We start from the raw sequence: 26716 nt of genomic DNA, 5'->3' as shown, positions 1-26716 counted from the left end.
GCAGAGGAAACCCAACATATCCTGAATCCCTTGAAAAGTTCAACTTGCCGTCCGAAAATAACCAGAAAGAAGCAGAGAAAGGAGATCGGAGAATTCATGCAGATAGAAAGGTTTAAAGATTACATGCATTTGGCTGCTTCCAAAGACAAATAAAAAGAATTAAAATAAAAGTATCTCAAATCCCCAAAACTCAACTGAAAAGTAAATACCTTGGCAGGGTTTGCTGCATGCTTGCCAGGGCCCATGACTATTCCAGTAAAACTGCTGGGGTTTGTCTTCAATTGGAATATTGAAAGAATAGCGCACATCGGGGTTGTATAACTTTCCCACCGACAACACCTAGGATGAGCAGACAAAATGGAGAAGATGTTTGCAGGTCTGGTGACCCCACATGGAAGGAAAGGGTCATGGGCTCATGGTCAAGTTTTTACCTGAAGCAAAAGTTCTTGTTCAATGCGGTCTGTGGAGTTAATCCTTTCTACTACATTGTCAGACCCACTATACTCTATCACAGCGTTCCCAACGCGGATTTCCCTTTTGGACATTGTGACAACGAAGTCTCCATTTAGCAAGAATTCACCTTTACTGCTTGATAAAGCTGTAGATGAGAAAAGAGTATTCACTGATTTGCTGCCAATAACTTGCTGCCTGAAATACGAAACAGCACTCTGAAAGGCAGAGAGTCAGGAGGGCAAAGGATATCTATTTTTCAGTCAGACAGGATGGACTCAAATCCTAGTTTTGCCACTTGCCAGCTATGTGGCCTTGGGAACTCATTTTCCCTCTCCCTGTCTCCATTTCCTCATCTCTAAAATGGAGATAAAAACACCCACCCTTGTAATTATATTAATGAAATATAAGTGTTCTAATTAGTGTGGGGTATGATATACAAGCCCCACATTACAGTATTACAGATAGAAGCAGTGGTCCTATGATTTGAAAATATGTACTAATGAACTGAACATTTACAAAATTGATTCCCATGCAAACATCCCTATTTTATGTTAGGATTAGTTGAGCCTATTGAATCTTTGTTGGTCTTCTTTGGACAGATATTGGAATCTGAAACTCCATGGCCAACATAATGCTTAAATGTCACCCTTTCAGTGAGGCCTAGTGTAGAAACCAGCCTCCAAGATGGCCCCAATGGCCCTTGCCTCTTGATATCACATCCTGTGTTGTCCTCTCCCACCTGGAATACTAACTATGTAATCACTAGGATTTTGAGGAAATGACAAGAGTGTGACTTCCAAGGCCAGGTCTCAGGCATTGTGGCTCTACCTTGCTCTCTCTCTGGCTTTGGGAGAAGCCAGCTGAGCTGCCATATTGTGAGGTTACCCAAGCAGCCCCTGCTGAGAGGCTTCCTGTAAAGGAATAAAGCCTCTGCCAACAGCATCTGAATGAGGCATTTGGGAAGTGGACCCGCCAGCCCCAATCAAGCTTTTAGATGTGATCACAGCCCTAAATGAAGTCTTAACTGCCACTTGCTAGAGATCTCAAGCCAGAAACACCCAGTTATGCTGTTCTCAATTTCCTGACATACAGACACTGGAATATAGTACACATTTGTTACTCTAAGCCATTATGTCTTGAGATAATTTGTTATACAGTAAAAAATAATTAATACACCTTCCCAGACCATTCTTTTTAAAACTGCAACCCCCTCCTACTACCAGCACAGATTCCATACTTGCCGTCCCGTTTCCCACCTTAATTTCCCTCCATAACACTTTGTCTATGCTCTCTCTCCCCAACCAAGAATGTAAGCCCCATGAGGGCAAGGGTTTTTGGACCCTTTTATTCACTGCTATGTCTCGGCTTCAAAAAGAGCACATGGCACATGATCAATAAATACTTTTTTATTTTAGAAAAATGAATGAATCTACTACAGATCTTGAAAAAGATGAAACAATCAGAAAAGCTCATGTTAGAGAACTACTGGAGTCAAGCATCAAAATATTGGCCAACTGAGAACTTGATGAAATTAGACCAGTTACAAACTTATGAAATGTAAATAAAGTGGACTGAGAAGCTATAATAACAGCTACTTCAGAAGAAATGATTTCTTTACCTAAGTGTCAAGGGAGACTATTAAGAAAGTGAATAAAGCCCCAGAAAGCTTTCATAAAAATGACTCCTTTTCAGGTTTTATTGTTAAATTCCAACTTTAAGCAAAGAAGGCGCTACTGTGCTATCACATAATTTAACTGGAAAACTCAGGTGAGAATATTTATCAATTGCATTATCCTATAATCTAAAAACCCGTGCATGGTTGACATGAAAATGTAATTTTGTTTATTATAAGAAGAAACAATCTATTTTCATGCTTTTTGATTAATTTCTCCAGATAAAATCCTAATCATACCTTTCCCCCCTTGTATTTATTATAAAATTTTGGTTTTATTGTGAGTACCACTTAGTTTTTTTCAGTACTACTGCTCCTTGATTAATGAATCCTCCTGAGTATTGGGCTTGACTTGAACAAGAACTCAATAAATCAGAGCTATTAAATAAACATTTGGGCCCTGAAGTATCAGAAAAAGGCCCTCTTACCTTTTGTAAGTTGCTCACAATTAGCAAATCTCAGGAGGGAGGGAACCCTGAAATGCACAGGCCACGTATTTAAGTGAATTAAAAGGAATGTGAAAACTTAACTCAAGTAGCAAACAGGTGTCATCCCAGGTGCCAATGTCAACCAACTGGTCCTAGCTGCTCGAGAACCTACGCAGAGCATACATCGTTGGCGGCATCACGCCTCAGCATCATGTTAAGTGATATTGGTTTTGGTTGTGGGATGGGGAGCCAAGATGCCTGAGGCGTGTGCCAGATCCTAACCTGTCTTTCACTGATGCAGGTGATATCCTGTCTCTTATGAGGCAGGCCAGAAGAGGTCTGGAGGATTTAGGGAAAGTCGGTATTGTCCCCTTATGCGGAGATGACTGAGGGCTGAGGAAGCTTTGAATACTCTTAGTGGCTCAGTAGCAGTAGGGTTCTTGTTTTCTTGGACATGGCCACCTCACAGAGCTCACTCATTTGGACACTATACTGATGGAAGTACTACTCTTTCTAGGATCAGTAATTAAGGGCACTGAATTCTGTCCCTAATCCAACACTTCACTCATACCCACTCATGTGAGCTCCATTTTGGTCTTGAGGGAAGAATGAGATGCCTTCATTTGAAATGGTTGGGAAGAATGTGGAGGCAGGGAAAAAGCTTTTAAAAACAAACCCTCCAAAAAAAAAAAAACAAAAAAAAAACAAAAACAAACCCTCCAAAATCTTAGCTGCTGCTTCTTAACTCAAAATCCTTTGATAGCCACCCCCCACCTATACAATTGACTTCAAACTCCTTAGCGTAATCTTCCCAGCCAACCCATTCACTCCCACCAATAAACCTCAATTCCCAGTCATTTGTATTGCCATGCCAGCCATACCTTTTCCTACAGTGAGGCAGGAAAGTGAAGTGATTAAGGGCGTAGGGTCTGAAGTCAGACAAATAACGATTCCAACTCTTCCCATTTGCTGACAAGTTTATGTGACCTTGGGTAAGTTATGGAACCTCTCTCAGCCTCAGTTCCTTTCTCTAGATAACGAGTTTCTTACTGGATTATTATGAACATTAAACAAGACAGTCCATATGGGCTGTGGTTGCTGGCAGCTCATAATGTCTTCATATGCACTGTCTCTTTGCCACACCTTTACAGTTGTCTAATTTAGGGATGAGCAAGGCATGACTTAAATATTATTAAAATACTCTCCCAAGGCCAGATGGCTTCCACTCATGGAAAGTCTGTCTCCAGAGCCTGTTAACCACTAAAGTTTTCTATGAACGAGGTCAACAAGTACCTGTTCAATGAGTGACTGAATTCATGCATGCTTTCTCTTATGTGCAAGTTGAAATCAAATTTGTTTAGCTCAAGATTTTTAACAATTTAAATCATTTGTTTTTCTAGACTACGTGAGCCTCTTTAGGAAAGCGACCATTTGAAAATGCACTTTTGTAACCCCAAGAAAGATCCTGGCCCATAGTAGGTGCTCAATCAATGACACTGAAAGAAGGAGTGATTGATTGGACCTGACATTTATGACAAGGAGAACAGAGTGCTTCCAGCCAAATAACTTTCCCTGTCAGTGTAAAGCTCTGACGACCTTGTTTCCCCTACCGCCGCTATTGCGTGAGACCCACCAGCCATGTGAGAAGCAGGACTTTCAATGGGTCACTGACTGGAGGCGAGTTTGTTTCGGTGGCCCCTCAGACATCCTGGGGCTGCCTTCTAATGTGGGTCGCTTACATGGTGACAGCCGGACGTGCTGCCAACACAATCACCCACTTCTTTCAAGTGAGGTCGTATGCTAACTACCGAGCTGACATTTCACCAAAATGGGGGAAATGAGATGTCACAAGACCTGCCCTGTAAATTAAGTGATAATCCAGTTTTGTGCGCATTCAAAGGGCAATCGTCTGTTGTAGGTTAATTCTGAGGCTCCTTTCCAATGTCTCCTGGCTTCCTCTCGGGCTTATGCCAACGAGGGGCATTTTAGCCTTCTCTGCATGCTTCCTCTCCTGGTAGATGGTCAGGAGGGAAAGAGAAAGGAGTCATCAGGGGAAATGAACTTCGTGATTTATCCCAAACTGAATGGACTCCTGTCTTCCCATTGCCACAATTAATCAAGAGCTAAGTGTACTGGAGACAAAGAAGTATCACAGAAATGGATCTTTTTTCTCCTAAAGAAACATGAACATGGTGGCTCTGGGTGCAACTTGGCTTTAACCCAACAGGAGGGAGGGCCTGTGTGAAAGGATGGCCTTTGACAGGGAGGCTTTCTGCTTCGATACCTTGTGAAACAAATAGTTTCCTGCAAAAGACAGTCTACTGCCCAACCTTCCACTAATGCGATTAGGGGAGCTAATTTCCTGGGTTGGTTCCCCCCCCCATTTCACCCATCAGAGCTGCGTTGCTACAAAGGCCTTCTCTCCTGGAAATTGCTCCCTCACCAGCACATGCAGAAAGACTGTGGCTTGACTGGCCTTTAAAAAAATGGGGACGGACAAGGATGAAGATGCCTTAGCAACGGAACAGCTGTGGGTGTGAAAAACCCTCTTACAGCATTTGCTGCAGCTCTTTCAAGCCAAGAGTAAATGTTTACGCACCTCGGATTTGATGATGTCATATTCTTCCTCACTTGTTAAGAAACCACTGTAAGGCTCAAAGGCCCTGAGGCGACCTTCACACTCAGTGAACTGTGACTGGCACTCTCTGCATTTGCTTCCAGAGAGCTGTTCTTTTGCCAACAGGTGACTTTACCATAACAGTCCACTAAAGGGCCGTGACTACCCCAGACTGCCTCTCCCAGATGACAAATCTTCTTTAATTTTGCTTTCATTCTTTCCAAGGAGATTAAGAAACCTCCCGTGAGGAATAAAAGGTTATCAGGAGGCCCTGCCCAATTCAGGTGCCTGGCCTGGTTGAGGGAGTTGAACTGAACTGAGGCCCCTACTTGGAAAGAGATTTTTCCAAGAAGGAGCAGAAGAGAGGAGAATCCTTCTCCCTTTCAAGGAGAAGAAAGAAGCCGGTCAGCATGGCTTTCAGCTTTCAGGAAATTAATTAATAAAGGAGGTTGCATGCAATGCTGCTGGATTTAATTAGGAAGTAGTAAGACCATAGTGACAGCCACATGTTCAAATTTATAACCCAGGGCACGCAGAAAAATGCCTGACCTATTTTTCTCAGTGGTGGAGTGCGAAATGTGGGATTCCCAAAAAATAATTTTGCAAAGGGCCTTCAAGAACTCTGTTAATTCTTTTATAAAGTCACCACCCATTTGGAATACAGAGGGTAGGGAAAAGCTGATCCAGCCACTGAGTAAATGATTCTAAGTAAGACTCTGTGGGTCTTTCAAAGAAAGGACGATTTTGTTTATTTCCATGGTAATCCCATCCCCCACTAAGCACACAGTAAATCCTCAGTAAAGAGGACATGAGCAGTGGCTGTTCAACAGCTGAGCAATTATTTACTTAGCACATGTATGTGTAGGCTTTATATCAAGAGCTGATGATATAAAGACACAGCCTCTGACCTTAAGACAATGGGGCACCTGGGTGGCTCAGTCGGTTAAGTGTCTGCCTTCAGCTCAGGTCATGATCTCTGAGTCCTGGGAATGAGCCCTGCATCGGGCTCCCTGCTCAGTGAGGAGTCTGCTTCTCCTTCACCCTCTGTCCCTCCCCTCCCCTCATGTTGTCTCTCTCTCTCTCTCTCAAATAAATAAAATCTTAAAAAAAAAGACACTAGCGGCCATATGGATAAATAAGGAACAAATTGTCTCATCTCAGTTCATGGCAGCTCCGTCTTCTCAGCTGCTCAGGTAGAAATCTTGGAGTCACCCCTGACTTCTTTTTTTCTCTCACATACTATTTCAATCTATCAAAAATCATGATGATTCCACCTTCAAAAAATATCCATATTTTGACCATGTACTGTCACCTGCACTGTCTCCTACTTGGGGGTCAAGCCACCAGCATCTCTCCCTTGGCTTACTGCAATAATTTCTAACCAGTCCTCCTGCATCGACTCTGTGCCCTTCATCCACCTAACAGCCAAAGTGCTCCTTTGAAAATACAAATGTGATTATATCCTGTCATTCCTCGGCTTAAAATCTTCAGTTGCTCGCCCTGTCTCCCAGAGTACAAGCAATTCTTTTCAATGCTTATATGGCCCTATATGATCTACTCCTAACAGATTATCAGCCTCCTCTAGAACTCTCCTCTGTGCTGATGCAGCTGCAGCCACATGGGCCTATTCCCCTGTCGCTGGAATAATCTAGACATGCTCCTACTTCGAGGATTTTGCACTGGCCATTCCCTCTGCCTGGAATGCTCTTCCCCCAACCAACCTGTTTTCTCTTGCTACAATTCCAACACTTCACCTCCACTGTTCCCAACTCACCCTCAGTATCCCAATTTCCCTTATGATGTTCTGTTTTCTGATAGCACTTACCATCCTCTTACAGTATACAGTTGGCTGATCTATTCAGCTATTGCTTACTGTCTCTCTATTAGCACCAAAAAGTAAGTTCCAAGAAGACAGTGATTTTTAACTTACTTATTTATTTTTGTTTTGCTCATTGTACCTAGAAGAGTGCCTGGCCCATATTAAAGAAGTGAATGAGTGAATAATGACATACTGCAGAAAATGCTATAATGAAGTCATGTACATATATTACACTTGATCAGCATCCTTGGCTAAAGGATCATTGTCTAGCTATCAAGGATTTCATGTAGACATTCCAAAAAACAGATTCTGATTCTAATCTGATTCATGAATATTCACTGACTAGTTCATTATGTCTAAATATGTGCAGATAGCCTCTACAGAGGCTGACTTCAGATACATAAATAGAGTTCTTGCCTGGACATTGTAAGAGGACAAGTATACTCATTTCTTTTAAAAAGCTACTGCCCAGTCAGACTGCTGTGATTTCTTCTACATTAGAGGGCAAGCCGTGCTGCTCTCCAGGGCTAGGAGGAGTCTGGTTGTGCAAGGTGACCAGCTGAATCCCTTCAGTCGTGACCCCACTCCCTTTGTCCTTCTTTTAATTAAAAATGGTTGGGAAATTTCATAATCACAGCAGTTTACAGAAGGAGAAGTTGACGTGGGGCCGGGCTGAGCCAACTGTTGAAATGAACACAGGGTTGACAGTGTGTTGTGGTTTAAACAGAAGGCATAGATAGGCATTAATCATGTGCCTGGACATGGGACAAGGATGAAGAATCCATAAAGTAACAAGGTGGGCCATTCTAGTCATGACCTGAGAAAAATTTGCCACTCTAGAACTTTTCGGAGTAACCAGGCATGATGAAAGGTTGAATGAGGCCACCAGGGGTCTGTTACTGGTTAGGGCTGGCTCCACAGAAATTAGGGCAAGTAATATCTTTAATAAACCATTTACTAGCCAGTTACCCACAGGACAGATTGTTGTTGTTGTTGTTTTTGTTTTTGAAGACTCAAAGAGATCAATGATTTTTAGGCAGAACTTACATGGTAAGTGCTTTCAAAATTTGATGTAGGGCCTTCCTATTTATTAGGATCCAGAATAAACCCCTGCTACTGACTAGGGTAACTACATGACTCTTCCAACAATACTCTGAGGTTACACACATGAGGGAGAAATAAAAGAATGAATTTCAGGATCAACTACTTGTATGGAAGTACAGGGCATCCAAGAGCTCTCCGTGTGCACAAGGGGGAAGGAAGGAACATCTGCTAAGAGCTCCAGAGAAGTAGAGTTCCCACCACTGGCAGGGGACCTGCCGTCTCCATGTGCACAAGGGGGAAGGAAGGCATATCTGCTAAGAGCTCCAGAGAAGTAGAGTTCCCACCAATGGTAGGGGACGTGCTGTCTCCGTGTGCACAAGGGGGAAGGAAAGAACATCTGCTAAGAGCTCCAGAGAAGTAGAGTTCCCACCACTGGCAGGGGACCTGCCGTCTCTGTGTGCACAAGGGGGAAGGAAGGCATATCTGCTAAGAGCTCCAGAGAAGTAGAGTTCCCACCAATGGTAGGGGACGTGCTGTCTCCGTGTGCACAAGGGGGAAGGAAAGAACATCTGCTAAGAGCTCCAGAGAAGTAGAGTTCCCACCACTGGCAGGGGACGTGCCGTCTCCGTGTGCACAAGGGGCAAGGAAGGCACATCTGCTAAGAGCTCCAGAGAAGTAAAGTTCCCACCACTGGCAGGGGACGTGCCGTCTCCATGTGCACAAGGGGGAAGGAAGGCACATCTGCTAAGAGCTCCAGAGAAGTAGAGTTCCCACCACTGGTAGGGGATGTGCTGTCTCCGTGTGCACAAGGGGGAAGGAAGGCACATCTGCTAAGAGCTCCAGAGAAGTAGAGTTCCCACCACTGGCAGGGGACCTGCCGTCTCTGTGTGCACAAGGGGGAAGGAAGGCACATCTGCTAAGAGCTCCAGAGAAGTAGAGTTCCCACCACTGGCAGGGGACGTGTCGTCTCCATGTGCACAATGGGGAAGGAAGGCACATCTGCTAAGAGCTCCAGAGAAGTAGAGTTCCCACCACTGGCAGGGGACGTGCCGTCTCCGTGTGCACAAGGGGGAAGGAAGGAACATCTGCTAAGAGCTCCAGAGAAGTAGAGTTCCCACCACTGGCAGGGGACGTGTCGTCTCCATGTGCACAATGGGGAAGGAAGGCACATCTGCTAAGAGCTCCAGAGAAGTAGAGTTCCCACCACTGGCAGGGGACGTGCCGTCTCCGTGTACACAATGGGGAAGGAAGGAACATCTGCTAAGAGCTCCAGGGAAGTAGAGTTCCCACCACTGGCAGGGGACGTGCCGTCTCCGTGTGCACAAGGGGCAAGGAAGGCACATCTGCTAAGAGCTCCAGAGAAGTAGAGTTCCCACCACTGGCAGGGGACGTGCCGTCTCCGTGTGCACAAGGGGGAAGGAAAGAACATCTGCTAAGAGCTCCAGAGAAGTAGAGTTCCCACCACTGGCAGGGGACGTTCTGTCTTACCCAAGTAGTTATCATCCTCTGATTTCCCTGAGAAACTGTGCTGCCTCACGTCGATATTGGTAGCACCTGCTGGGATTCGGACCACAGTATTGTAACCTGCAAAGAATTTAGCCACAGTTCAGTATTCCACAACGGAGTTCAGTTTCTCTGAATATGGACTAAAAGGTGGGCAACAAAGGAATATAATCCAATTCCGGCTACTAAGTGTCTCCTAGCCAGATGCGTCATGTACCTTAACAAGATTGATTTTATGCTTGACACGAATACTTTGACCTATTACCTGTGGTTAACAACTTTTAAACTTTGACCATTTTCCCTCTCATGGTTCTTTAGGAACAGACTCTTACCATAATGTACTGTATTAAATGTTCCTGCCACTGTTTTGCACGAAGAATTATCGCCACCACAAACTCCACATTTATCTCTCCGGGCTTTGGAATTTAAAATGTGATCACATCCAGCTTGCTTTTAAAAAAAGAAACATTTGAAATAAATGGTAAGTATTATAAAATCACAAAAATTATAAAAAAATCTGACATGGCAATTAGCATGTTTCTTTGAATTATGCATTCAAACATGACAAGTAAGTCTCTTTAAAGTTGCAAGGGTTGAGAACTCAAATTATCTGTAGCCCTGGTACAGAAAATGTGGTCCTTAGATGGGCAGCCATAAGCATCTCTGATGCTGTCAGGAACGCATAATCTCGGGCTCCACGCAGATCCACTGGGTGTGTCTCTGGCGTATTAGCAAGATCCTTATCTCTTCATCTACAGATTAAAGTTTGAGAAGTATGGGGGCACCTTGGCTGGCTCAGTTGGTAGAGCGTATGACTCTTGATCTCGGGGCCGTAAGTTTGAGTCCCATGTTGGGTGTGGAGATGACTTGAAAATAAAATCTTAAAAAAAAAAATCAAGCTTGCGACATCTAAGTCTACAAATAAGTGGGACAAATGAGAAGAACTGCTCAGGAATGAAAAAAAAATAGAGGAGTGGTGGTGGGGGGGCGCTGTATCCAATTAAAGAGCTGACATCCCATCTGAAGGGAGCAACCTCTGTCCACTCTAGGCTCCCGTCGCCATGCAGAAATAGGAGCCCCATGTTGACATTTCTCAATCTTTCAAGAGAAACTGGAAAATTGGATTTTATGTGAAATCCCCTATGTTTAAATACTGGCTATGAATGGAGGACAAAGCATGCCTCCAGGCTGCCAGTGTAAAGCCTGAGGCTCCAAGTGGCCTCTGGAATTTCTCCACATCTTAACGCAATGCAGCAGTGTTGACGGAGGTCTGCGAAGGACACGGAGCAATGACCAGAACACCGGGACAGAGTTCACATTCTTGTCCACGCTGCTCATTTGTATGAACTAGCCTTTGAAGAGAAGCTCAATGTTCTGCTACGAATGGACTGACAAGGAAATGTGCGCTGTAGTCATGTGTCGGAAAGTGGGTGAAGCTCTCAGGAGCCCCTTCCATCAAATCCTACTGACTAGGATTCCCATTTTCCTGGACCACATGCAGGGATCAAATAAATTAACTCAAAGATGGGCGACATTAAGAATGTTTTCTGATAGGTGAGAGCAGGGAAATGGTATCAAGCCCTCTTAGAAATCACTGCACAGATACTTTACTATCAGCCAGAAGTTTCTTGATTTCCCTTCTGAGAGGGATTAACAGCTATGTCTCGGGTAGAAGCTTTCATGCTTGAGATCAGAATGAGAAATCTGACGGAGGCCCGACTAGAGTCTGATGCCTCTAGACATCTTCCCAGAGCAGAACTACTGAATCTAAAAAACTTGCTGTATGGAAGTATTTGGGTTTAACCTTAAGCACCAACGTTACAGTAAAGGAGGGTGTGTATGCACGAATTATTATAATAAATTTTCACAGGGAGGTTTTGTGCAGACCCTCACAGAGCTTGAGAATGTCAGAAAAATGCAGGACACTGGTTCTCAAATTTGGGCATCAGCATCAGGTGATGCCATTGCTGGGAAACACACTTTGAAAACCACTTCCCAGGAGACAGTGCACAGACTTTAGCTGCCGCTGGTTCTAGCAAGGAAGCCACAAACCACAGCGTGGCAGCAGGACCACACAGTGAAGGAAACGCACCGGGGACTTACCCGGCAGAGGCCTTGGACACAGATATCGCTGGTGTCCTGGCCGCACGGAGTCCCATCGACTACCCTGTCTCGCAGTTGATAGTAGGCCGTGTTACCGGCCACCCTGCAGAACAACTTGCAACGGTCCTTCATCAGAACTAGAGAGGAAAAACACGCCGCAGTGTGACTTTTGGGCCCGCACCCCGCGCCAGCCTGCCCACCATCCTCGGACGCCTCCCTGGATGCACTTACTGCCACTGTACTTGGGGACCCAGCGCACATTGGGAAGCAGACCATTGATGTTGAAATGTTTGCCGTCAAAGTGAGCACACTGTTCGTCTCGGAAATCTCGCTTCTGCTTGAGACACGGCTCTGTGTTGCAGGATTTGAACTTCATTCTACGCCCTACACAGTACTTCCCACCATTTCTCGGCCTGAGGAAAGAAAGGGGAAGAACACACACACTGTCTAACAAGGCATTTCTCCCTACATCACTCTCTCCTCTGTGGCTTCCTGTCTTCTAGGGTAAGCGAGTCTGAAGTGGCTGACGACAGAGGACAGCACAAAGGCTCTGCAATCTGCATTTGCATTCTGACTTCACACCATTAAGTATATGACTTTGGGCAAGTCACTTCACCTCCACAAGGCTTCACATCTCTGTCTGTAAAAATGGGAAGGTGCCACCGAGTAAGGCTGTCTTGAGGATGGAATGTTAGAGTTTGAAATACAAAACCTGGGATCTATCAGGCATGGATCTGTCCTCTTTCTCCCGAAAATTCAGTCCTCTGGTTTTCAAAACATGGAAGGTAAAAGGTACGGAGGAGTAGTCGGAATGCTCCCCGTCTACTTTTTGTAACATGATATTCTCACTTGGGACCGGCCTCACACTTGTGCTATTCTACTGCCCTTCAATTTCTCCCTCCCTCTCTCTCTCTCTCTCTCTCTCCCCCCCCTCACAACCATTGTTTTTCTTTGTTTTGTTTTACAAATGAGATGGAGTAAAAGGAACATTCCCATATTTTGACTAACCTAATAGGAGAAGCATGAGGAGCATACTGGTTTCATTAACTTTTGTGTGAGGAGAGGACATAGTAAGCTTGCCCAGCCTCACAGTGCAAATTCCATCTCAGCATGCAATTAGAGGAAATTCAAATGTACATGTATTTTCCAGATGGGACCCAGCGAGTCAATTATATGACACCTCTCCTAGCAGTCCACAGCTTGCCAAATTCATCATGGAAACGGGAAGATCACAGAATCAGAGGAAGTTGGGCTCACCCACCCAGGGCTGGAGCAGCTTGGGTTTCACAGTTACCCTAGGACATCTCTGAAAGAAAGTTTTCCACTTTTCTTCTTTAAAATGAATCTTTCAGAGTCACTGGGACCATGCAAAGTGGTCTTTTTTGTTTTGTTTCGTTTTGTGAAACCAGGACTTGGGGGAATGGAACATATATCCATGTCCATAAAGTACAGAACAAGAGCCAGTCCAGCAGAATAGAGAAGGCTCTGGAGCTGGAGCTGGGTTCCAGTCTCAACTCTATCCTCCTTGTGTGGCCTTAGATGAAGTTCTCAGCCTCCCTGAACATCAGTTGCCCCTTTTCTAAAATGAGCACACACAGTAGATGCTGAAAATGTTAGCTACTATGTTAATATGTCAGCAATATGTCCCAATCTAATCTGATCCAATTGAACAGTTTGTTTTGAGTACCGAATTTGCGCTAAGATATGGGGCAGGTCTCAATACTTCTGCAGAGTGCCCACGACTCAGGACAGGGCACTGGTCGTGATACTGTTGCAATGTGCTCCCTAGATCAAAGATGTGTAGACAAAGGCAAGAACATGGGCCTTGTAGCTACACACTGGACACCTCTGTGTCTGCCACCTGGTCTCTCTGAGCTCCATCCTGCACACTGGAAACAGACATGGTACTGTGCACCTGAAAAGCTCATTATGGATCTGAGAAGCTTAGTAAGCGGTCTGATAAATACTGTTATCACGAAGAAAACTGTATCTAGGGATACAAAATGACACGTAACCTCCCACTATCTGTCTGATTGTTTCTTTATGAAACACAACTAAGCCCATGTGTTTTATAGCTGCATTGTGCACTCGACTTGCTAAACCACACTCATATTTTGTCCAAGGGTAAGGCAGATGTGGTACTTTTATACCAAGGGACAGGAGGTTCAGAGAAGTCAAGTACTTTGTCATGGTCCACAGAGCTAATAAATGAGCAGAGATAGGACTAGGATTCCAAGTTTCCCAGGTTCTTTCTTTCCCTGTGCTCTCTTGCTACATTATCCAGGAACGATGGTCCAGAGTTTTTTGTTTTTTGTTTTTTCTTTTTTGGTGCCATTTAGAGATAGAGCCTTGGTGTCCTGGGTTCTAAGTTCTTCTCTAAGTACCAAGACACCCTAGTCTCATGCATAAAATATCACAGATTACATGTGAATAATAGATCAGGCCCATATACCTGTTCAAGTGAAACTTGCCTTAAATGTGCTACAAGGAAGACCTCCTTCAATTTTTCCTCAGATTGAAATGATCTTTGTGGACTCTTTCTAAAGGGCCCAACTCACGATGGAGGATCAATCACTTATTTATTGCCTGAAAGTAACTCATTTTTCTTTCTTTTTGAAATTAAATTCTCAACAGTTGATTTTTCCCTTTTGGCTCTCTTATACAAGAAGTCTTAACTCACTCCTGAAATTGCCCAAATGCAGCAGTTCCTTGGGCTGCGAATCATAAATACTCAGAGGCAGCTTCCCTTTGGATGGCAACGATTTCCACCTTGGCTTGCTTTTGCCCACTATCAAGTGGCAAATAGCATTTAGTGACTTCCTTTTTCCTTTTATAAATGGCATTTTTAATAAACGACACACAGAAAACACTCCATGTGAGAGACAATATTGTGGAGGGTCATCGATAGGGACTCTGGAAACGGAGGGTTTGAATCCCAGGCCTGCCTCTTAATAATGGTGCAATCTTAGGCAAGTAGCTGAATCTAAGACTCAGTTTCCCCATCTGTAAAAGGGAGACAATGCTAAGATCTACTTCATCGGGATGAGTGAGGGTCAGCTGGGTTAATCCATTCAAAGCACCGGAATAAGGCCTGACACACAGTAAATGTGTAGCTATTACAAGGGCCTGCCAACTCCAGCCTGTGGACCAAACCCTGCCTCCTGCCTGTTCTTACACGGCTGGGAGGTAACAATGGTTTTTACATTTTAAAAAATTAAGAAAAAATAAAACACATATTTTGAGACACCTAAGAATTAGATGAAATTCAAATTTCAGTGTCCATAAATAAGGTTTAATTGGCATATAGCCACACCCCCTCATTCCATGTTGCCCGCGTACGTTTCCCACTATATCGGCAAGGTTGAATAGTTGGGTCAGAGATCCTATGATCCGCAAGTCTAAAATATTTACTGAGTATTTTATGGAAAAATATTCCTTTACAGTAAAGGTGTGTCCACCCCTGAGCCACTCCTGTGTACAAGGCCCCATGCCACTTTGTATGACTGTGCCCAGCCATGCTGTGAGGTAGGTAGTGGCAGCCTTGTTTCTGAATGTTTGTTAATGGGGTTCAGAAATGTTGAGTAACCTGACCAGGTGACATGCTCATTAAGTGAGAACTGCTGGCTGGCAGACCAGCGTAGGTCTCCCTGACCCAAAGTTTAAGATCTGGTGTCTTTCCTGTGCTGCCTTTCTTGAGATAGGCTTCTTTCCGTATCAAGACTCCTTCTGTGACTTTACTTGCTTTTTATGTAAAACAGATTATACTTTATTAATAAACACAAATTTGCCCTTTCAAAATATATGGCTTTTCTTTTATCCCAAAGCATCTCTCCCTGATTTGTAAGGACCGTGTAATGGGGAAGGCTATAGTCAAATGAACTTACCTTTCAGCATGGAAAAAATTCGTGTTATAGTTTAATAGTTTAGCTGGGTAGGAATATTTTTTTCCATGTAGACAAATAATAAAAATTATAGGAAATACAGCTTTAAAATATTAATCATATTTTCCAACTATTAAGATCCTTTAAAAAAACTTCATGTCAAGTAGGGATGGAAAGGACTTACAGAAACTGCCAGATTAATTACAATGAAAGTAACTATATTCAGCACAGCCAAGCTGAATCTTTCTTTCAAGTCTTTACATTACACATTACACATTACACAACCATGCCTATTCACATTACACAACCATGCCTATTCACATACAAAGACAACTCATGATACTACATGGCCAAAGTTACAGAGGCAGTTTTGCAAAGATCGTCACAGGTGTATTCCACCCTCAAGGAAAGCTAAACTTTGGTCTGCAAATGGGTTTGAACAGAAATCTCAACTTCTGTCTGTACTTAAAATGAATTGGAGCAGGCAGATTAGGGTTAGCGCAAGGAAGGAATTTCTAATGATAGGACAGGCAGCCCCAGAAGGTAGTGTGTTTCCCGTGCGTGGAGGGTTTTGAGAAAGGGTCTGATGGCCAACTGCCGAGGATGCTGAAAAGCTCTTCAAGGATTAGATGGGATAAGCCAGAGAGCTGTCCTTGTGATCATTAATGACCCTTCCAAATGGAGTGGTCTATAGGCCTGGATAGCTTTATTCATTCATTAGTTAATGGCTCTCCCAAAGCAACCAATTTTTGAATTTTGAAATGAGCTTATCCAACTCAGCGCCTCAAAAAGAAAACTTTCTTGCAATTCTTTATAGCCAAATGATGAAACAGACACACGTCTATTACCTTGTTGGTCAGATTTCATAAGCAGTTACTATGGTGAAAGCCTGAGTGGGAAAATATCTACTTCACGATCTTTTTCTCAAATCTATGAGTTTATTAGTTTTTAAATACCTCCTAATTTAAAAGTAAAATAGAAGCACTAGAAGAGGGAAAGCTTTGTCTTTCCCAAAGAACTGGCATGGTTTTTTATTTTTGATGGACCTGTAAAAATTCTATAAACTTTTGTTCTAGCCACCAAGAAGCTCAGAGTCAATGTAGAGCACAAAATAACAAGGATAGGGCCCAAGGGCCTGATAATGCATCTTCTAGTTCCAATGCTGGCCTTGTTTTGGTACTCTGAGTTATGTTTTTGGTGGTTCTGATTTTAGATTTTACTGTATTACATGTTTCTTACAGATTGGGTGATCATGTAATTAATTGTCCAACCCAGGACACTTAGAGAAAGTAAAGGGTAGCTATTAATAACTTCTCCTGACAACAGATGTGAACTCGGACTGTCTTTACAGATCAGAACATATGCTCACCTCATCTACAGGGCATGGGTCATAAATGGGATTCAAAAACAAATAAAACATTTAAAGACAAAACAATGATGCCCCATTCTCATGATGGCAAATCAGTAGCATTACATACTGGTTGAGATCAAAAACCATTTGACCAAAATTAGAAAGCATCTGGTTTCTACAGTTTGCTCACAAGGACACCATAGTCCCATGTGTATGGCAAGGCTACTTCTCTTTTGTAGCTTTAATGCTTTCGGGGGAAAAAAAAACAAAACTAAAAATGCTGCATAAAGTATCTGGATGCTAAATACATCCTTGAATTGCATGAATACTGTGAAAAAAAAATAAAAACAATCCAGCGTTCTTAATAGAGACATACCTTGGATACTAAAAATGGGGCTCTACATTATATTCAAAGGGCTCCTCAAACTGGGAAAAGGCAGGTTGCCAGTGACGGGGCCACCACTCCCCTCAAATTCCTTGAGAATCAGAAGCAATCCCTTCTGTGTTCTGCATAATGAACCATCTGCTCCGTGAATTTCTCTGCGCAGGCTTTTAAACTGAGATTTGGATCTGATTTTCCCTTTCCTGTGTCCCTTTCTCTTGCCAAACTGACTTCCCCACCATTACCATTGTAAACTTAAAGTTTTCTGAGGCAGACTCCTTCCTCAATTCACAGGGACATCCCAAAGAGCAAATAACTTGGAAGAGCTTTAATGAAATGATGTCGGTGCTGACACTCAACTAGGTGGATTGTATTCTTTTAAAACCTCCCATAGCAAACAGCACGGACCAGGACCTCTAATTGAAGTCTTTAATGATCAGTTCCTAACTTCTGAATGTGAGGATCTTTGCTTTACTTTGAAGCTCAAGATACTTTCCTGCTGAGATCTTTACACTGGGTGATTTTCTTTGTCTGGCTCATTCCAATTATGGAGTGATTTATCTCTCTCCACTTTCCACATTACCTCTAGAACTGCTCTAAGACTTAAAAAAAAAAAAAAAAAAAGACCAAACACTTCTTTTGAATGAAGTATTCTTGGGTCACAATTTCAAAAATGTCCACTTGTTGGCAATATCCATATCCTTATGACAATAACAGCTCACTGTAATAATAATAATTTGGCTCATGGTAGCCACCAAATAGTTTTTAATTTTTAAAAAGTGTGTCATATTTGCTATTAGCTTAAAATGCTTTATTTTAAAGCTTCAACAATACAAACAGCTAGGATTTATAATGGACTTTAAAAAACAAGTTGTAGAACAGTATATGTAATATGATCCTTATTTTACATTACAGAATACTTATTTCATATACTACATATTGCATGACAAATCTTTTTTAAAAGCCCAAAGTGATACATATCAAATCATTTTTCCGTGGTTATTTCCTCGTGGGGAGTAGGTGGGAGGTAGGAACAACGATGACCTAAGTTTTTTATATCATATAGTTTTGTGTCTGGATTTTTTGAAGGCATGTACTATGTTTATACTCTTATCTAAACAACTACCACAAAATACTTTATTAATACTCTATTAATAATCTAATGTTTTGTGTTTATACCCATAGTTACAGACTAGAGTCTATGTCTTATAGCTCTTTAATTATCTTTGTAGAGGCTAATATCCTGTGGATGTGAGATAAATGTTGGACTGTGAGCAAAAATAAATGAAAATAAATAGATCATCATCTGTGATTTGTACTAACGAGTATTTATTAGGCCGGGGCCTACAACAGTGGCCTAAAACTATGCTCTTTTTTGGTTAACACGATTCATATTTTTTCTTATAAAAAAACGGGAAGCTCTGTCAACACTAGGCCCTTTTCCTACCTGTGAACAACCAGCTAGGTCTGAGTAGCACCTTGCACTTAGTCTCCACTACCCTGCAAGACAACCTTATTATACTGTACCAACCCACTTCCCTGTTTTACCCTCTTGTTTCGGTCTACAATTCAGTCTGCTACCCCTAATGTAGGTTGTGAAACATAAATGAGTAGTGTGCATGAAATCACTTTACATAATCCCAAAACAACTAGGTCTTAAATATGGTTATTGGTTTCTACATCTAAAATCTATCCCTATTCTATGAAGACTTCTTGGTTCTCCAGCCTATATACATTCAGTGGCAATAATATCACGTATTATCTTCTGTCCCTTTAGATTTGCTACACCTTAGATCTTTACAAAATTTGATGTCATTCCTTATGGCAAAATTATGATTTCTTAAATCTCCTTATAAACACACATGTCTACTGTGATAGATGCTAGGAAAAAACCCCATCAACTTCATTTGAACACGTACTAAGGCTAGGCTAGTAAAGACAGCCATAGTCATATAATGAGAATTATCCCGGAAAGCAGGACGCTCCCAATCTGCACACTGTCTGGTCGTGGGATGGACTTTAGGTGTCTCACCTGTAAAACATCTAGCTTGATTCCAAAACTAATTCCTGACTTGGGGCTCCTAGTCACTTAGGCTCTGCTAATGCTGCCCTGGGGGGGGGCGGTCTCTGTGCCCTTTTTGGCATTTTAGTAGCTACCTGGAAAGGCAACAAGACACCTACAATCTGGATAGAAATGTCCAATTTCTTAATTTCCTCAAGAAAATCCATCTGTTCACTTTGTTAGCCTACTATACCAAGCTCAGCAGGCAGTGAGATATGCCTGAATATCAAATCATTAAACAGACCAAACGATACAACAGCATCTATTGTTTGGAAGATGGGACTTCTTTTTTTTTTTAAGATTTTATTTATTTGTCAGAGAGAGAGAGAGAGAGAGAGAGCACAAGCAGGGGGAGAGACAGGCAGAGGCAGAGGGGGAAGCAGGCTCCCCGCCGAGCAGGGAGCCTGATGTGGGACTCGATCCCAGGACCCTGGGATCATGACCCGAGCCGTAGGCAGACACTTAACAGACTGAGCTACCCGGGCGCCCGAAGGTAGACAGAACTTTTAATAAAGGACCATGGGAGGAAATAGACTACAGGAGACGGTGCCTGGGAAGAAACAGATGGGATATTATCGGTCTAAGCAACCCTAGAAATCCACTCCCTCTCGAACTGGGAAAGAGCTCTCCATCTGCCTCCAGCTAAATCATTCCCTTCCGGAATGTGCCACTCGTGCTCTCCCAATAATGACAGCAAGAAGTTCTAGGACTTACTCCGGTCTGTTACACTCGCGAACAGCAGTTTTGATGCCCCCTCCACACGTTCTTGAGCAGGTTCCAAAGTGACTCCAACTTCCCCAGGATCCATCAGTCACGGGGGCCTCCATTTCTTTGGGGACACAAAATCCAAACTTGCAGTGCTGTATTTAATAAGGGGAACAGTGAGGGAGAGCTCGGTACTGGAGACATCGTAGGACCCGCTGTCCTTTTGAGTATATACCATACTTCATGTCCCACCTCCCCCCAACCCCACCATACGCTGGTTTGAAATGCTGCCATTTCATCATCTATATGAATAATGGAAACAGTAGGGATTTTAATCTTGTACTTATAGATTTTAGGTCCTGTCTTCATTTACCACTTGCTTGAATAAAACCAGCCAATGAGTGGTTGGCTCCAGGCTGTCAGGCTAACTCCAGTGGCCGGCTTCGAAGTGCTCAATTAGTCTACTTGGAAAAATGAGGAGAGGAAGTGGGCAGACTGGTTGTAGACGGGGCCAACACGAATTCCTGAATTCCTGGATTTGTAGAGCGAATCTCCATTAAGAAGGCTCGGAGACATTGTGAGCCTGGTAAAATATGTTTTAATGCTCCCCGTGGATTTGAAAAGCCAATTTTAATTAGGTGAGAGAGAAAAAAAAAAAAAAAGTAAGTTACATGATTCCTATAAACTCACTCCACCAAAGCACACAGGATGAGATGAGAGCAAAATGGACATATTACAGAGAGCCCTAAACTTTATGGCTTTTTTGTTACTAATGGTTTCAGATTCTCCTGCCTACAGCAGGAAGAAGGCCATGATGCTTAAGACAAAACAAAACAGAATAAAACTCCTCAGCAGGACAAGGGATTCGAGAAGCCCATTTCAACCCTCTGCCATTGTTGGGGTGTGAGGCCCTGACACAAAGCCGAGGTCACTGAGCAGCGGACAAAGGCAGAGTGGAGGCAGTGACCGCAGGAGGGTGATGCCCCGCGGCTCGCTCAGATCTCTCAAGTGGAGCTGACGGTGGCCGCCGGCCGTGATTTATCTGCAGGGAGGGCACAGGCAGAGGCAGAGGCCCACAGCAGCCGGGGGTGGAGGGGGGAGTGTGCTGGGAAAGTGGACAGCACATAAGATGCAGGGGAAGGTCCCCAACTCAAGGGGCAGCCACACAGAAGGCTCGGTGAAGGATCAGAGAGCGCAATTACGCTTTTTCTATTTTGCAGCGCCCTCTCTCTTGCAATGATTCTCCTGGAGTATCTGTATCCCTTTCCCTGGGCTGTGTGTCTGAGGCTTAAAAAGGTTCTGTATTCAAAGATCCTGGGCAACGCCATGCCCAAGAAATGTGGGCAGAGGGAGAGGTGATGACATTATTCTCTGACATCCTCTTACATTTGTCTTTACAGGGGTTGTGAACATTTATTGGAACATAGGCACATAAAAATAAATGAGAAAGGTAGCTTAGTCTACAGCACCACCATCCAATGAGAACGTGCCATAGGCCACATATTTAAAATTTCTTTTAAATGTTTAGAAGCCACATTAAGTAAAGTCACATAAAAGTAAAAAGAAAATGGAAATTAATTTTAATACCTTTTATTTAGCTCAGAATATCTGAACATTATTATTTCTGTACAGAATCAAGATAAAATTATGGGTTTTTTAAGATTCTTTTTCTCATGCTAGGTCTTCAACACCTGGTGTGTATTTTCACTTAAGCACATCTCGGTTCAGACTGACATTTGAAGTGCTCACTAGACACCTGTGGCTATTGGCTGCCATACTGGACAGCCAAGGCCTTAGAAGGACAAAGCTTGGCAGGACAATGATCTGGTGGGGAGCCATGGCTCTTCCACAGACTAACTCTGTAACCCTAGGTGAGTCCCTGACTCTGTTCCCACAGCTGAAAAATGGAGATCAACCTGCCAAAGTTGTCTTGAGTAGAACACGAGACACAATGTATCTGAAGCACCTAGTACACAGCCAAACCCAGAGGGGACCTGACTTAAATAAAGTCAGTAGGATAATGGCAAATATTCACACAGCTCTAAGGATTGGTCAGGCACTGTTCTAAGCATAGATATATATATGAACTTAGTCTTCCTAGCACACTATGAAATAGGTACTCTTATTACCCCCATTTCTACAGAAAAGAAAATGGAGGCACAGACAAGTTGATGCCAAACATCAGTAAGGGGCAGAGTCAAGACCGAAACATAGACAATCTGATTCGAGAGTACACTCTTCACTGTGACATGTGTGGCCTCTCAATTGCGAGGAAATGGGGACAATGATTTTGGCATGTAAACAAAGAAAAAATTAAAATAAAAGCAAGATGAATGACATGGTTAGGTGAGGCTGAGACTCCCAAGTTGTTCACCCAATATCCATTCTCTCTTTTATCCTTGGAAACAGAATCTATATTTCCCCATATTCTTGTACAGATAAGAGTGGTCAAAGAGATGTCAGCAGATTTCATTGGGTGATATTCCCGGGAAGGTCTTTTTGCCCCTTCATCACCTGCCCCTTGGCTTCATTCTACCTGGAACTCCCACTTAATGGCTGGAGTTGCTGCAGCCACTCTGTGACCTTGAGGATGAAGTCCATTTGCACATGATAGTTGTACAGGAAGAGATTAGGAACCTGGGTCTCTGAGATTTGTGGAGCTGCCACAACAGTCCATAACCTGCCTAGTTTTGGACTAGTTTCTTTATGTGTCAGAAAAGAGCCAATTTGCTTACATTACTATAATTGGGTCTGACCTAAACAAAACTCCTAGTTAATATTCAGTTGGGGTCATAGAAGATGACTCTCAGATTCAGCCCTCAAATCTTGCTGCTAGAAACACATTTTATAAGTTCTACAAAGTAATGAGAAATTCCTATACTTCTAATTAAAAACTGGTCAGCAAATCAAATATTCCTTACTGATATGACCACTGATGGGTAGAAAGAGGAGGAGAAGAAGAACCTTAGAATAAGAGGAAAAGTGCCTGAAGTGACAGAGGCTGGAAATCAGGGCTGTTTGGGAGCTATTTCCCAAGATTATCTATTTTACCAGGCAAATTCAACAAACAATTCTTAACATACTGGAATAGCCACTACATCATAACAAAGCACTAAGTAGCTGGTGGAGTCCAAGCCAAAATAAGAGCCAACCTTTTCTAAAAGTGTCCAGAACAATTTAAATGGTATTTTCCTAAACTCATCTCTTTTAGGAGGTTGGAAGAGGAACCCGGAGGTTAATTTTGTCCCAAGGAGGCTTAAAACAAGAGTTTCAAACATCGACTCACGAATGGGGTTAACATGAAATGTTAATGGGCTTAACAAGAGAATGGAGAAAATAAAGAGAATTAGAGTCATTCATCAAAATAACATTGTGTCAGCAGCCCAAGACAGATCACTACTGAGGGAGCAGGGCCAAATGAAGAGAAAGAAACACAAAAATTAACCCCACCTCAAAGGGAGTCAGAATCGGCTGGAGAAAAGGCATAGGACTTTACTGCCAATTCCAAGAAAACAAAACAAAATGAAAAAAAACACAAAGCATTTCTATGCCAACAATCCGCCATCTTTGGCATTTGCAACAAGCATAAATGCTCTTCAGGGAAATAAACACACATATGCCCACATCTTTAATAAAAGCTGCTATACTTGACCCCTTTTCCAAAACAGAACTACCAGGGTACCTATCATGTTCTCCACACAGTTGCTTCTCAGAGAGTGTTCTGAGCCTGCCCTTTGGAATGCCTTGAAGTCTCTTGCTCTTGCTAAACACAAGTGTACATGGAAAACGACTTCTGAAAGACCTCCCAAATTTCCCCATCCCTCAGGTATAAGATTACCCTGCAATCCCTTATCTTCTTGCTTCTGCTACAAAAGCAGAAGATTAGAAAAAGATACAACAGACATCCTCCCGAATTCTTTCGTGTCGCAGGGTTGACTGGGATACCACACCGCTATTGTGAGCTTGGTAGCCTGTTCACCGCAATTTCACGAAATATAATTCACTTCATCCTATTCCTGAAAATTCTTTGTTATGGTTTTTCCAGCAATAACACATATCAGAATAGACATAGTAGGTGGGTGTCTCAGACTGGCTAAGAACCATAACACAAGACCAGTGATTTTTCTGAGATCAAAGAGAATCAATTTAAGTAATAGAGTGGGCTGGCTCTGACTCAAGCCAACTAACCAAGTCATCAACTAGGTATAGTCTGTTGTCATCTTTCGGCAACTGCTAGCACCCGTCTGGGTCACTGTGCTTTAGCAGGACTCTGAGGCCACATCGTCATTTTGTAAGAATGAATGAATTCTTAATGGCTGCCATGGAAACCTGAGAACCATAATCCCACTCAAACCTATGATCTTCTGGCCATCCACATGCTGAGTTAAATCTCCCACAAAAAGTGAAAAATTTACTCTGGCTAAGGAGATCTATTTCTCTTTAAGCTAATGAAAGGTGCAAAAGCTGTTGTGCCCGTGTCCATATGTAGTTTTGGTTGGGCTGTTATTGGAGAAAGCTATATTCTCAACTGCTGAGGTCTCAGCCATCAAGAAGTGAGAACATGAGCTGACTTAGTCACCAAGTAAGTCAAGTATAAAATCAGCTTCATTGTAATTTTTAATTTTTTGTACTAAACTTTAAAATTTTTCAAATAACATTCATACCCTCCAGCTCATGTAACTTTACAACCACCATGGCAGATGAGTAAGGAAGCCACTAGTCCTCCTGTTTGACCACTGGAGACTGAGGAGCTCAGGGAGTTTGAGGTGCAACCACCACCGTAGACCTGTGGCCCCTTCAGACAAAGCAAAGGAGGAAAATGGGGTAGGGAGGGGCTGGGGTATGGGGACACTGCCCTAATGAGCTGAGTGACCTTGGACAAGTCACTTCTATTTCTGTTCCCGCTCTATAAAATTGGGGAAGTGAGAGCTAAAGTCTGTCACTTCTGAGGACCCTTCCATGGAAACATTCTGAGTGCTAGTCATTCCTCCAAAGTGGAGGCAAACAAGAACAGAATATTAGAAGTGAGTAAAATGGACAATGGGAAGGAGAGAGAAGAAAGGAAAAATACATGTAAGGATGACAAGAGACTCAGACTAAAGCCCAGGGATTACATCACCGATGAGTGAAAGAATGCCATTTGCCATAGGGATAAAAAAAAAATCAGGTTAAGATCCAAAACTTTCAGTAGCCAATGTTTTTGGGTGATGATGATGATGATGATGATGATGATGATGATGATGATATCGCTACTATACTGACTTTTTATGTTTTAGATGGATACCAGGTGCAGAAGTTTGTACTAATCACACTTCTAGGTGTGTGGGGCATTGTTATTTCAGGGCTGTATAAGTAGCAGATTTTTTTTTTTTTTTGGTCATTAACAAATAGTGGGAACCATTATAACCAACTCAGGACTTACATTTGCATATATCCCAGGTGACATCACAGCTCCTTAGAGGGACCAACACAGGCTGGAAAAAGCCTGGTATTCCAGTAGTGAACAAAGGAAGTTCACTGTATTTCTGTGTTTCCTTGATTTTTAAAATCCTATTTATTTTATTTGAGAGAGAGAGCGAGAGTGAGCATGAGCTGGGGGAGGGACAGAGGGAGAGGGAGAGAATCTCAAACAGACCCTGTGCTGTGTGCGGAGCTGGATGCAAGGGCTCGATCCCACAACCCTGAGATCATGACCTGAGCCGAAATCAAGAGTCAGTTGCTCAGTTGACTGAGCCACCCAGATGCCTCTGTTTCCTTGATTTTAAGATGCTCCATCAACTTAAAAACAGCCTTCCACTGCCACCTCCAAAAGAGACAGAAGAAAAAGAAACACTGTCCCGCATTAAACTAAAAAGGATGTCGGGATTTTAGGAATGATAAAATGAGAGAAAGGATGTTTTCAAATTAAGGCAATAATGTTAGCCCTGTGTCTTGTATCAGTATTATGCCATAATGTAAGTTTTCACAATTTTCAAAAGTACAGTTGAACTTGTCACCCTCAAAAAGTCTGATGCATGCTAAAACACACTGCATCAGCATATACTCTAAACAATGGTGACTAAGCCGACAGCTAACATTTTGCCCATTTCTGCTGCCCCAAGACAAAATAACGGGTTGGGGTGCTACTTGCCTTTCCAGGCTCACACTCGGTCCCATCTGCCCAGGGCGTGTGCTGAGTCCGGCATACTCCATCCACATTATTGCACCAGAGTCGTCTACACTGCATCTGTTCAGTTCAGTTAAACAACAAGTCAGTGACAATGTGATTAGATGATATGGAACCAGGCAAGGATTGCCAATAGGTTAGAAAGGGACTTTTTTTCCCTTGGTGTGACGAATGATAAAATATTCCAAGGGCTACAGAGAGCAACCCATGAGACACATTTCTATGTCTGGTAGGACTTCAGGTGGTGTAAAAGGGGGATGTTTGCTATCACGAGTAACGCAGAAAGGAATATAATCACGGGAAGGTTTCACTCAAACATTTTTATTATTTCCATAGAATCACTGTACTTCCCAATTCACCATGCTATCTATCTCCGAAGTCTCTCCCACCAAACCAACCAACCAGAGACCCAAAGGAAGAGAAGGGGGCACCTCAGAGAAGCACATTTTTTTTTCCATTTGCATCCTGATAACCACTGGGTATCATTGGTCCAAGTGCCCACAACACACACATTAAAATATCCCACACCC

General features: G+C 42.9%; 1 protein-coding gene across 3 annotated transcripts in view; it reads right to left on the bottom strand.

Moving 5' to 3' along the window:
• ADAMTS9 (ADAM metallopeptidase with thrombospondin type 1 motif 9) overlaps positions 1–26716 on the bottom strand; it is a 156351-nt gene that overhangs the window by 90640 nt on the left and 38995 nt on the right. For 2 of the 3 annotated variants that reach the window (XM_028110425.2, XM_028110427.2), the window contains 8 exons: positions 26151–26246; positions 20030–20175; positions 11871–12052; positions 11640–11776; positions 9869–9986; positions 9522–9617; positions 432–598; positions 210–339 (listed from right to left, as the gene is read on the bottom strand). In XM_028110425.2, the coding sequence (XP_027966226.1) occupies positions 210–339; positions 432–598; positions 9522–9617; positions 9869–9986; positions 11640–11776; positions 11871–12052; positions 20030–20175; positions 26151–26246 (1072 nt within the window). Of the gene's footprint in view, positions 1–209; positions 340–431; positions 623–9509; positions 9618–9868; positions 9987–11639; positions 11777–11870; positions 12053–20029; positions 20176–26150; positions 26247–26716 lie in introns of all 3 variants that reach the window. The other variant, XM_088021881.1, reaches the window with a different exon arrangement.

Source organism: Eumetopias jubatus, unplaced genomic scaffold, assembly GCF_037043125.1.
Source record: "Eumetopias jubatus isolate StellerSeaLion01/CBP00866 unplaced genomic scaffold, mEumJub1_p1.0 scaffold_1, whole genome shotgun sequence".
Lineage (NCBI taxonomy): Eukaryota > Metazoa > Chordata > Mammalia > Carnivora > Otariidae > Eumetopias > Eumetopias jubatus.
This window is presented reverse-complemented; position numbering and strand designations above follow the sequence as displayed.